We start from the raw sequence: 12,328 nt of genomic DNA on the forward strand, positions 1-12,328 counted from the left end.
TTTTGCTGTTGTACCTGACAGAATGTAAGCTTTTTTAAGGTTGTAGGCTGTTTTTTTTTTTTTGTCTTCGTATCAACAGAGACTAGCACAGTGCCTGACCCATGCTAAGTGCATCAGAAACATTTTCTTATTGGCTGACTGATTAATTGACTTCCTATATTACTGGCATATTTTTGTCGATAATTAAATTGTAAGACCTTAAGGTCAAGGACTTTATCTGTGTTTATCCCTAGCAAGCAGTCAAAAAATGTGTTAAATCCAATTTTAGAAAACTCATTTTTTTCTTTCTTTTTTTTGAAGGCAATTAGGGTTAAGCAACTTGCCTAGGGTCACTCAGCTATAAGTGTCTAAGGCTAGATTTGAACTCAGGTTGAAGTCAGGTCCTCTTGAGCCCAGAGCCCAGTGTTCTATCCACTGAGTCACCTAGCTGCCCCTTACTCAGTTTACTCATTTATTTTTTATTAAGAAATGTATTATTTATATTTATATTATATAATATTTATACTAATTATCATTATTATTATTATATTAAGAAATGAGTCAACTCATTTCTTACAAATATCTCTCATCCCAGTCACTAGTGTTTCAGTAGTACATATCATGGAATCCGAGAATTTCAGAGTAAGAAGGGAATTTGGTGGTCCATCTAGGTTATCCTTAGCCAAAAAAAAATTCCCAGTACAATATACCCAACAAGTATTCATCCAGACTCTGCTGAAGACCTCCAGTGAAGAATGATGTACCACTTCCTGCATTAGCACAGTCTCCTTTTGGACGTCTAATTATTAGGATGCTTTTTTCCTAAGAATCAAGCCCTAAATCTGCCTCTTTGAAACTCCTATCCATTCTTCTTCATCTGGGGCAGAACAAATCTAAGTCTTTTCTGCACAATCAGTCTTCAGATACTTGAAGAAAGCAATCAGGTTCTTCCCTGAGTCTTTATCAAAGCTAACCAGTTCTAGTTTCTTCAACCAGTCCTCATACAGCATGGATTTAAGGCCTCTGCCATTTTGGTAGCTCTATTTCCAGACTTCTGCAACTTATTAATGTTCTTTCAAAATTTATCAGAAATTAACATAATATTCTGTAAGTTGTCTTACCAAGGAAGGGACTATCATTTCTTTAGTTCTGGAAGCTAGACCTCTCAATGTAGCCATGATCACGTTTGCTTTTTTGGTTAATGTATCACACTACTGATTCATATTGAGTTTATTCGAACTAAATCTTCAGTTTGTTTTTGTGTAACCTCCTGACATATTGTTTAATTCCTATTCTATTCTTGTGACATTGATTTCTTGAACACATGTTGGACTTTACCTTTATTCCTATAAAGTGTGATCTTATTACTTTCAGGCTATCATTTCATCCTATTGCAGTCTTCTTGTTTACTAACTCTGTCATACAGGGTTATATAATCCACAGAACTCATATAATATAATTCATATAATAATATTATAATTATAACATAATGTTATTGACACATAGATTGATCAGCACAGGACAACTGACAGATCTCATGGGCAATCTATTAAAACTCTCCCTTCTAGCAATGATCCAATATAACCCTGAAGGACTTATGAAAATTGCAATCCATCTACAGAGAAAGAACTGATGGTATCTGAAAACAGATGGAAACACATTTTTAAAAAAAATTTTTGGATAATTCCTTAATCTGGAGTTTTGGGTTTTTTAACTGTTTTCTCTCACAACCTAGCTAATGTGGAGGAATGTTTCCATGACTACTCATGTATAACTTATTTTGAATTCCTTGAGTTCTTGCGGGTGGGGGGTCGGGAAGGGAAGGAGGAAGAGAAGTTGGAACACAAAGTTTTTAAAAATTGATGTCAAAATTTGTTTTTCGTTTTTTTACATATATTTTGGAAAATAAAATTCTATTAAAAAAAATTCTCCCTTCTAGTCGATAGTGGTCTATTAATGACTTTTCTTAGGACACAATCACTTAATCATTTGCTAAGCCCAGCCTAAATGAATTGTCATCTAACTCCTAGCTTCCTATTATGTCCAAAAGAGTATTATCAGAAACTCTGTCAAATGTTTTACTCAAAGTATCTTAATATACTGTGACTGTCCTGAAAGCATCTGACTAACTCCCACTTTAGAATAACTAGTTTTCTTTATGACTCTGTTCCTGTACCCCCTTCTATATGTAGCCTTTCCTGATCTTTCCCTCTCTCTCCCACCCAGCCACAAGTCTCCCTCACTAACAAAAATTAATCTTGTATTTATTTTTGTATATACTCATTTGCATATACATTTGCTTTCCTGATAGACTATAAGCTCCCTGAAGTCAGACACTATTTAATTTTGTCTGTATCTCTAGCACATAGCAGGAGGCAGCTAGATGGCACAGTGGATAAAGCACCGGCCCTGGATTCAGTAGTACCCGAGTTCAAATCCCGCCTCAGACACTTGACACTTACTAGCTGTGTGACCCTGGGCAAGTCACTTAACCCCCATTCCCCCGCAAAAAACTAAAACCAAAACAAAACAATTCAAGCACATAGCATATCACTGCACAATAGTAGACTGTTAATAAATGCTTGTTGATTGTTCGGTGTATGGAGAATTCTCCTGATCTACTAGTCTAGTAAAAGCCATAGTTGCTGGTTTTAGTGATCCTTACTGGCTTTTAGTAACCATTACTTTACTATCTAAATACTTTTGAACCATCCATTTAATAAATGTTTTCCACAATTTTACCAGAAGTAGAAATTAAGCTCCCCAGCCTATATTTTTTCATACTCTTGCTTCTTCCCTTTTTTTTGAGAATTGAGGACATTTTTTCCTTCTCCAGCCACCTTGTAACACATTCCCCCACTGTCCAAAATGTTTAAAATCACAGACAGAGAGTAACAATCACATCTGCCAATTTTCTCAGGCCCTTTGGATGTAGTTCATCTAGGCTTTGTGATCTGATCTGAGATCATTGAAGGCAGCTAGCTACTCTTTTCTAACACCTCATTTATCTTCAGTTTCAAGTCCCTGTTGACTCTTTTTGTTCTAACCTTTCCAGTGCAAAACAAAACAAAATAACAGCAAAGTAAGCATTTAGGTATTCAACCTTTCACCATTATCCATTACCTTTATCCCAATATATTGTAAGACATGAGTCATCTTTTCTTTGATCCTTCTCCCTTTCCCCAACATAGCTTTAAAAAACCCTACAAAACACCTTTTTGTATCCTTTATTATCAGATTTAATAGCCTCATAAAGTTTAGTGTGATTTAAATATGTGTCTAAAATGTTCCTTTCTCTTCCTTCATAGTACCACCCAGTTTTCAGAAACTCTGGGAAATTGGAAACATGCTGGATACAGGCCGAAGTGGTGAAGCCAAAGATGTGATAATCAACAATCCCATTTCTCTGTACTGTGAAACAAATGCTGTTCCTCCTCCCACGCTTACATGGTTTAAAGATGGTTATCCTTTGACTTCTAGTGATAAAGTCTTAATATTGCCAGGTAACAGTTGTTAGAAATCATGGAAGAATCCAAATGTCTGCCATACTGGTTCACATTTATTTATTAGATGTGCTGGATTGATAAGCTTCCTATTGAGGTTATTAGGTGCTATGTAAACCCATGTAGAATCTGGGCGTGTAGAACTAAGATCAAGAATTAAACTAGTTGTTGAGAGATGTTTGGCTAAATTTCCTTCCAACTCTACTTTCAGACCAACTCTATTCATTTAGCTTATTTGTGGCTTTGTTATTTTTATAAATATAATGGGACAATACCAGACTTACTTCACATTATTAATTACAAATTTTTAAAGGAATTTGGAAATTAATACTTAATTCAAAAACAGCAAGCATAAATCCTAGGTAATATAGAATATCCTTTCCAATAGTTCATTTCTTGCATGTTTCTTTGGTTTAAAGTCAAATTGCAAGTTTTCACAAATTGGCCAGGGTACATCATTTACGTTATGCCAGTTGTCACTGGCAATTTTGTCACCCAAGGTAGGTAAACTTCACAAAATGTGGCAAATAGCAGAAAAGGCACTCTCAAATCAATTTTTTTAAAAAAAAATCACTTGAGGAAAACATGGAACACAAAGCACTATTGGGGAATGAGAGAATGTTTTATATCACTCTTTTCATTTACTTGGTGATGTCTCTTTTTCTGGCTTTCACTATCTCCACATTTCTTAAAAGTAGAAAAGCAAAAATCAGCCCCTTTAACAGGGAATGATAGAGATCCTGGTGTCCTGTCAATAAGAACCACACTATCTCTTAGCTTCCTATTTTTAATTAATTGTGCTTACTAATCATGTGCCACAATCTGTTGTTGCTATGCTGCTGAAAAGGTGTAAATGCTGTCAAAACCCTTTAAAATTTTGTGCCTTTGAAGAAAGCCCACATCACCCATCATAGATAAGCTCTATGTGTGTATTGGCTATTTAAAAGGTGAATATATTTTTACTTTTAAAAATTTTACCATCTTAAAGGGGGGTTCTTTTATATCACCAATTAGTGGTTGCATTCTTAGTTGCTCTGTTGGCAGTGAATATGGAAGCTTTCCAGTGCATACTGGTTGTTTGGCAAGACATGTACTGTCATTGTCATCCATTATGTTTACAATTAAATAAAATATTGGTTGAAATTATTGTTGACAGAGATCTTTAGGTTAACTGGGCATTAAACTCAACCTCTAGTTGATGAAAGAGCACTGAAAAAATATTTACTGCAAGTAAGTACCTGATGTAAAAACTTAACCAAACACCCACTTAGATTTAGGAGAGTAAGACATATTATGAAATACAATTTCTAACTTGAAAACATGTTTTTGTTGTAATTTTGTTTGTTTTTTTTCCTCAGGAGGACGAGTGTTACAGATTCCCCGAGCCCAAGTAGAAGATGCTGGCAGATATACCTGTGTTGCTGTGAATGAGGCTGGAGAAGATTCCCTTCAGTATGATATCCGCGTGCTCTGTGAGTTTGTCTTACCCTTTCCTTTTTCTGGCATAGCGGAAAGAATACTACATCTAGGATCAGAGGACCTGAATTCAAATTCTGCCCTTTCCATTTACTGCCTTGTGACCTTGGGTAAGTCACTTAATCTTTCTAGGCCTCAGTTTCCTCATCTATTAAAGGAGGACTTTAATCTAGATAGTCCTCTGAGGTCTCTGCCAGCTCTAAATCTTATGGTGTTTTGAACCTATGATCCTGTCTTTGAGAGTACTTGTGTCAGCCAAGAAATAACTTAATTAACTTTCCTACTTGTGTGCCAAGCACTGTGCTAAGTGCTGGGAATAAAAAGAAAGAGAAAAGGCAGCCCTTGTTTTCAAGGGCTCAGTATAACAGGAAAGAGAGAAGGTACCCAGCTGGATAAAATCCTGCAGCCTAATGGGGAATGATGAAGTTACTGCCCCGAGTTCCTTCTTTACATAGATAATCTGGAAGGAGCTTTCTGCTATCCAAACACTATGTTTTCCAGTCAGAGGGATGGAAGGGGCCCCGGGGTAGTGGGTACGAGAAGTGTGAGTTTCTGAGTTGATGTGATCTCACAGGAAGAATGTTATTAACTCAGGTCCTTTGGGTGTGGCTGTATAAAACTAAACCAATGGTTTGAGTGTATTTCACTTTGGGATTTGTATGGAAACAAACTCTTTTGACTTTGATATATCAGTATATTATGTATACAAAAATAAATTATCCATTTCATATACATAAGGGCCCAAGGGCCAAATCTAGCCCACCATGTACAGTTCTTGAGCTAAGAATGGGTTGGTGTTTTTTACATTTTTTAAGTACAATAAAATTTTATTTTAAAATGTAATACATCATTCTTAGCTCATTGGCTGGATTTGGTCAATGGCTCATAGTTTGGAACCGTGATCTAAAGAATATTATAAGCAATATAAAATTTAATATTGTATATTTTTAGCCCAACAGAGTATGTTGATATTCGATTTATTTTTGTTCTACATCATTCATTGACAGTCTTACAAGATTTTGCCATATCACATGTCTATTGCAAAGGCAGTCTATACTGTTTGCCAAGTATAAATATCCTTCATTTTAATAGAGATTTATAAACATTATAAGCAATGAAAGCTTGCAAACAAATTAAATAATTATAGTTTGATTTTTTTAAGTATTTTCACTCTACAAAAAGAATTCAACATGCCTTTTTCTTTTAATAACTAGCTTCCCTAGTATATTTACCATATAGTCCACTTTGCCAAAATATCTGAATATATACAGACTCTTCAAGAATGTCTGTTTAAAGTAAGGGTAATAATTTACAACTCAATTTTATACTACCATTTTAACTGAGTATTATATTTCAATAACACTTAGAAATTAGTTTGGAAATAGCACTAAAAAGATTTGGATTTCTGGAAGTTTAAAAAAAAATTAGACTCAGGTAGTTATCCAAAGAGATTTATAAACTGGTTCACTGACATATGATTGTAAGTGCTTTGGGGATATGGAGAAAATCCCTACCCAGCAGTTAAGTCTCAATAAAAATCTAGGCACCTTTGGATTTAAAGTCTGACTGGTAGTCTTTATGTTCTAGCCTGAGAGTCTGTGTATACCTATATAATGGGTTTTTTCTCAAAAAATCATTAAAAAATCCTCTAAACACACCTAAAAACTAGAATAACTTGAAAAAGACTTGCCTTCCCCTTTGTTAAATTCTTCATTGTACTCTCCCATTAGTACCACCATCCATTAAGGGAGCTGACATTGATTTACCTGAAGAGGTCACTGTGTTGGTCAACAAGACTGCGCTGATGGAATGTATGTCAAGTGGTAGTCCAGTACCAAGCAATTTCTGGCAAAAGGATGGGCAGCCCTTGGTAGAAGATGACCGACATATATTTCTATCCAATGGGAGAACTTTACAGGTAAAAGACAATTGCTACCCGGTGGAAGAACTATATAGGTAAGAGGGAGCTCCCTCACTAGGAAATTGCTGTCTTTTGTTTATATTTACACTATTGGGAATCATAAAGGAATGTGACACACATGAGCCTTGCTAGAATGCTACATTTAGGTTCTATACCATATGAGAGGAAATATCATATCACCACAATATTTTAGTAATAAAAACCTTTGCAGCCTAAGGCAGATGTACTAGATTAAAGAGAATATATAATATAAACCCTTTGGAAACAAATATATTCTCTTTGAAAACAAAAGTATCAATATGGACCGACTGGAGACAAATATATGTTCTCTTTAAAAACAACAATACCTTGAACACAGGGCTGGTTAATAAAAGTCTAAAGAATTAGCCCAATTTTGCTTTTGGAAAATTGGAAATGTCATATCATGGCTCCAGTGAACTCTGAGGAACATTGCTATGTTCCTCATTTGTCTTTGTCCACATCATTGTTTTCAGAAATATGACGTGCCCATTCACTAAAGATAAGAACTATATTGTCCTGGGGAGGAGGGAGGGAAGGGAGAGCAGGAGAAAAATTTGGAACTAAAAATCCTATGAAAACAAATGTTGAAAACTATCCTTATATGTAACTGGACAATAATAAAGTACTTTTAAAAAAGAACTATATTGTGAGATTTTTGACACCTAGAGAAATTTAATTAACTTGGCCCCACTGAATATGTTACTTAGTAATTCAGCATACTAACATGGCCAGAAACAATTAATGTATCATTAAAAATGCCTAACGTATACATTGGGAGTTGTTTTTATACTAGGGATATCAAGTTTAGTGCCTAAAATTTGCTTCGAATTCTTCAACCATTCTCTAAAATCCCAAATGTAACCTTTGATGATCACTTACCTACTATAGAGAATAGGGTCCAAGAAATATATGTATATAGAAGTTTCTTCTACATTTAAAGATACCTCAGGATAGAACTAGTCATGGGATATCCTTTTCTATAATTTAAAAAAAATAATGATAAATGCCTAACTTTTCACATAATTAAGATGATCAAGAAAGTAACATGCTCTAGATAACCTGCAGAAGCCTTTTTCTCCTCCTTTACAGAGGAAACTAGTGGTACACTGATTACTGGGCCTGAAGTCAGGAAGGCCTGAGTTCAAATTCAGTCTCAGATACTCCCTAGCTAACCCTGAGCCAAGTGGGTTCTCCTCTGCCTCAATTTCCTCAACTATAAAATGAAGATAATAATAACACCTACCTCACAGGGTTGTTGTGAGGATCCAATGAAGTAATACTTGTTTTAAAAAAGTGGGGGGCAGCTAGGTGGCACAGTGGGTAAAACACTGACCCTGGATTCAGGAGGACCTGAGTTCAAATCCGGCCTCAGACACTTGACACTTACTAGCTGTGTGACCCTGGGCAAGTCACTTAACCTTCATTGCCCTGCAAAAAGAAAAAAAAAGGAAACTTAAAAAAAAAAAAAAAGCTTTGGGGCAGCTAGATGGTGCAGTGGTTAAAGCACCGGCCCTGGATTCAGGAGTACCTGAGTTCAAATCTGGCCTCAGACACTTGACACTTACTAGCTGTGTGACCCTGGGCAAGTCACTTAACCCCCATTGCCTGCAAAAAAAAAAAAAAAAAAAAAGCTTAGCACAGTGCCTGGAACGTAGCAGGTGCTATATAAATGTTTATTACCCTCTTATGTTAAGATAGTAACTGAAAAGGAAAGGTACATTCAGTCTTGAAAACATTACGCTGAAGGTAAACATTGAATATGTGCTCATGTAAATGTCCTCCTAAATGATTACATTTGAAGTATTTTCTTTTTCCTTAGATACTAAATTCCCAAATAGCCGATATTGGAAGGTATGTGTGTGTTGCAGAGAACATCGCTGGAAGTACCAAAAAATATTTTAACCTAAATGTACATGGTAAGAATTGCCTTCCAAAATATCTACTCTTTTATGTTTGGCAAATGAGGAAAATCATGTTTCTGAATTCTTGGACCCGTTTGTGTTTTTATCCCATGATCTTTGTGTTAGCTTCTCTCCCTGTTCCTTTATCCCTTTCCGATACAATGCCCTCAGTAATGCTGCTTTCCACCCAACTAGTAGGCAATATAGATTTGAGATCTCACAGGCAGGGCAGGGACGAGACTGTTGCATCTGTGACTCAAGACAAAGTGGTTATTCCTTTGCAAATGTACCCATAACCAGGATTGAAAATCCTAAGGCTACAAAATAAGTTTGATATTAGTATGTGGATTATAAAGGGGTTCCAAAATCATAAAAATGCATCTGTTAACCTCTGCTTATAATAGTTTTCTCTCTCATATTGCAACATGGCAGAAGCAGTAAATTCCCTGTAAATGTGGTAGAAATAGTGATGAAACTGGAGGAATACAGTCCCAAATCCTTATTATTGGGATAGTGTAATCCTTACCCAAGTGAAATAGTATGAGAGTGGAATAGCACTGCAAACAGGTTATCAAATTGGCTGAACTTACAATGAAGTATGTAGGATAACATGGAGACGGATAACTGAAAAGTCTCTGAGTAGAATGTAATGGCTCCGTAGTCATGATCTCTCTATGTTTCTTCTGTGTAGTCCTGGGTTGCCAATGCTTTCCTTGTGGTGGGTCTGTCATTATATTTATCCTATGCCAAGGCCTAGATACAGACTGAAGCAAGACTGAAACAAAGAAAGAGAATATGGGTTGATATGACATGTCACAGATTGAACATAGGGTTGCAGATCTAATCCTCAATGAATGTATTCCCTGTGACCTAGAGAGAGAATATGTGGTAGCAAATTATATGCTTTGAGAGTTGTTATATTCTTTGAGCATTTAGTTGCTAATTAGCATTCTGTCTGGTAATAAAAAGATGGATAGGAATGTATAACAAAAAACTCATTTCCATATAGCAATTTCTTTTGGATTTTAAAATTATGGACCTAGACTATTGCTTATAAAAGTTTTTTTAATAACCCCCCACCCAAATATAAGTTGGCTAAAATACAAACTAGCTCATAATTCTAGTGAGCAGTAGTTTTTGCAATATTTTATCTGGTAAAGGATTTCTATTAAGCATCATAGAAATTTATTTTGGATAAGCATTCAGAATGGGGCAGCTAAGTGGCATGGTGGATAGATTAAGGGCTTAAAATCAGGAAAGACTAATCTTCATGAGTTCAAATCCAGCCTCACACACTGTGTGACCCTGGGCAAGTCACTTAACTCTGTTTGCCTCAGTTCTTCATCTGTAAAATGAGCTGCAGAAAGAAATGGAAAACCACTCCAATATCTTAGCCAAGAAAACCTCAAATGAGGTTCAGAGAGTTGGACACAACTAAAAACAACTGAACAACAACCACAAAAGCATACTTGCGAAAATTTTGTACCTGTGAATTTATAATTTTATTGTTAAAATATTTGAGACCCTTCGATTAAGACTTGGCATTTAATTTGGTAGGCAAAATTAATTTCTTCCTAGCATTTTAGATACTTTTCCCCCATAGATCTAGTTGCCTAGCCAGTTGGCTCAGGGAGAACAATCGCAAACAATAGGTGGCTTTGAATGATGGGTAATGAAGGGAGCCTAACAGCTGACTTTTTAACTTTTAAGGTTGGAATTTCAAGAGTGTGACTTTTTTTTTCTTTAACCACCCAGTGGAACCTCTAATCCACTAACACCAATCAAAGAGAACTTAATTATCTGCTTATCCATTATGAAATTCTTATTTAAATGGGAAATAAATAATCCCCCTTATACTATACCTTCTCTTAGTTACTGAAGAATAATGAATCTTCTTGTTGGTTTGAGGACTTTTACTTTAATTTTACCTTTGAGGTCCATTTTATTATTGATAAACTTATTGTGTTAAAAAAAAAACTGGCGACTGGAGGCAGCTAGGTGGTGCAGTGGATGAAGCACTGGTCTTGGATTCAGGAAGACTTGAGTTCAAATCCAGCCTCAGACACTTGACACTTACTAGCTGTGTGACCCTGGGCAAGTCATTTAACCCTCACTGCCCCGCCAAAAATAAAAACATTTTTAAAAATGGCGACTAATCTTGAAACCAATTTTATAATTATAGATTAGTGTCATCTAGACTTTATATCATATTCAGTACACACAGACAGCTAATAAATGTTTGCTGAATGAATGAATAAGTGGCTTATACCATGGAATCATAAAGTTATGTTGTTCTTTCACCCCAGGAATGTGGGGAAAAAGGAATTTTGAATGAAAATACGAAGGAAGAATGAACATCTGCAGGAAAGAAACAGAAAGATTGTATAACTCTGTACCTTGACAACAGCCTTAAACAAAGCCAGTTTTTTGATATAAATACACTGTAGCATAGTTCTGTTTAGCTTTAGAAATTCTTGTCCTCCTTTGCTATTGGGGAAGGATTATTCCTGCCAAACCCCCTTGTAGGAAAGACGCTGCAGACAAAATTGGTGGAGGCGCATTAGGGGATTCTAAATAGGAAGGATGACAGCTGGATTGGTTTTCATCACACAGTTTTTAGATCCCTGCAGAAACCAGTGGACCAGTTCCTAAGTACAAACAATGTCTTTTCCTCATTGCTTTGGCAGCATACAGTGGCTGGACTTGTGTGGAGGAAATCGGGGAGTACTTATTGCTGACAATTTTGGATGAAATTTTTAATGTATTTTCTGTTGTAGTCCCTCCAAGTATCATTGGTACTAATCCTGAAAATCTGACTGTGGTGGTGAATAATTTCATCTCTTTGACCTGTGAGGCCACTGGTTTTCCACCTCCTGATCTCAGCTGGCTCAAGAATGGAAAATCCATCAGCTTGAGCAATAATGCTCTCATTGTGCCTGGTAAGGAAGCTATTTTTCTGATAACTTGGGAAGAACTTTCTCCCCTTTCATTCATCTTAGCAAGAATGAAATTTTAGCACACTGCTTTTTAAATTCTTAAAAATCTCCACTTGAGGGGACAGCTAGGTGGTGCAACAGATAAAGTGCTGGCCCTGGATTTAGGAGGACCTAAGTTCAAATCCAGCCTCAGACACTTGACACTAGCTGTTGACCCCAGGCAAGTCATTTCATCTAAATGTTTCTTCATCTGTAAAATGGGGATAGTAACAGCACTTTCCAGAGTTGTGGAAGGGATAAAATTATATATTTGTAAAGCACTTTGAAAACCTTAAAGCATTATATAAATGCTAGCTAGCTAGTAGCAATAACAATAATTTTCTTTCATATAGCAAATTTTACTTTGGTAAGAAAGGCAGCATACTACAGTGGATAGAGTGGATAGAATTGGCTTTGCAACCAGGACAACCTGGGTAAAGGCAACAAATATAACGTACTAGGTGTGTGTGATCCTAAGCAACTTAACTTCACATAACTTTTCAACTCTAAACAACCCTAAAAGTATAAGTTGCTGAGAAGGTGCCAGTAAGC

At 36.0% G+C, this 12,328-nt stretch overlaps 1 protein-coding gene across 1 annotated transcript in view; it reads left to right on the plus strand.

Annotated features, from left to right (window-relative positions):
- HMCN1 (hemicentin 1) overlaps positions 1-12,328 on the plus strand; it is a 517,054-nt gene that overhangs the window by 377,633 nt on the left and 127,093 nt on the right. Inside the window, 5 exon segments of the mRNA XM_044003022.1 lie at positions 3,288-3,482; positions 4,841-4,954; positions 6,689-6,876; positions 8,720-8,816; positions 11,579-11,740. Of these exon segments, the coding sequence (XP_043858957.1) occupies positions 3,288-3,482; positions 4,841-4,954; positions 6,689-6,876; positions 8,720-8,816; positions 11,579-11,740 (756 nt within the window).

This window comes from Dromiciops gliroides, chromosome 4 (genome assembly GCF_019393635.1).
Source record: "Dromiciops gliroides isolate mDroGli1 chromosome 4, mDroGli1.pri, whole genome shotgun sequence".
NCBI lineage: Eukaryota > Metazoa > Chordata > Mammalia > Microbiotheria > Microbiotheriidae > Dromiciops > Dromiciops gliroides.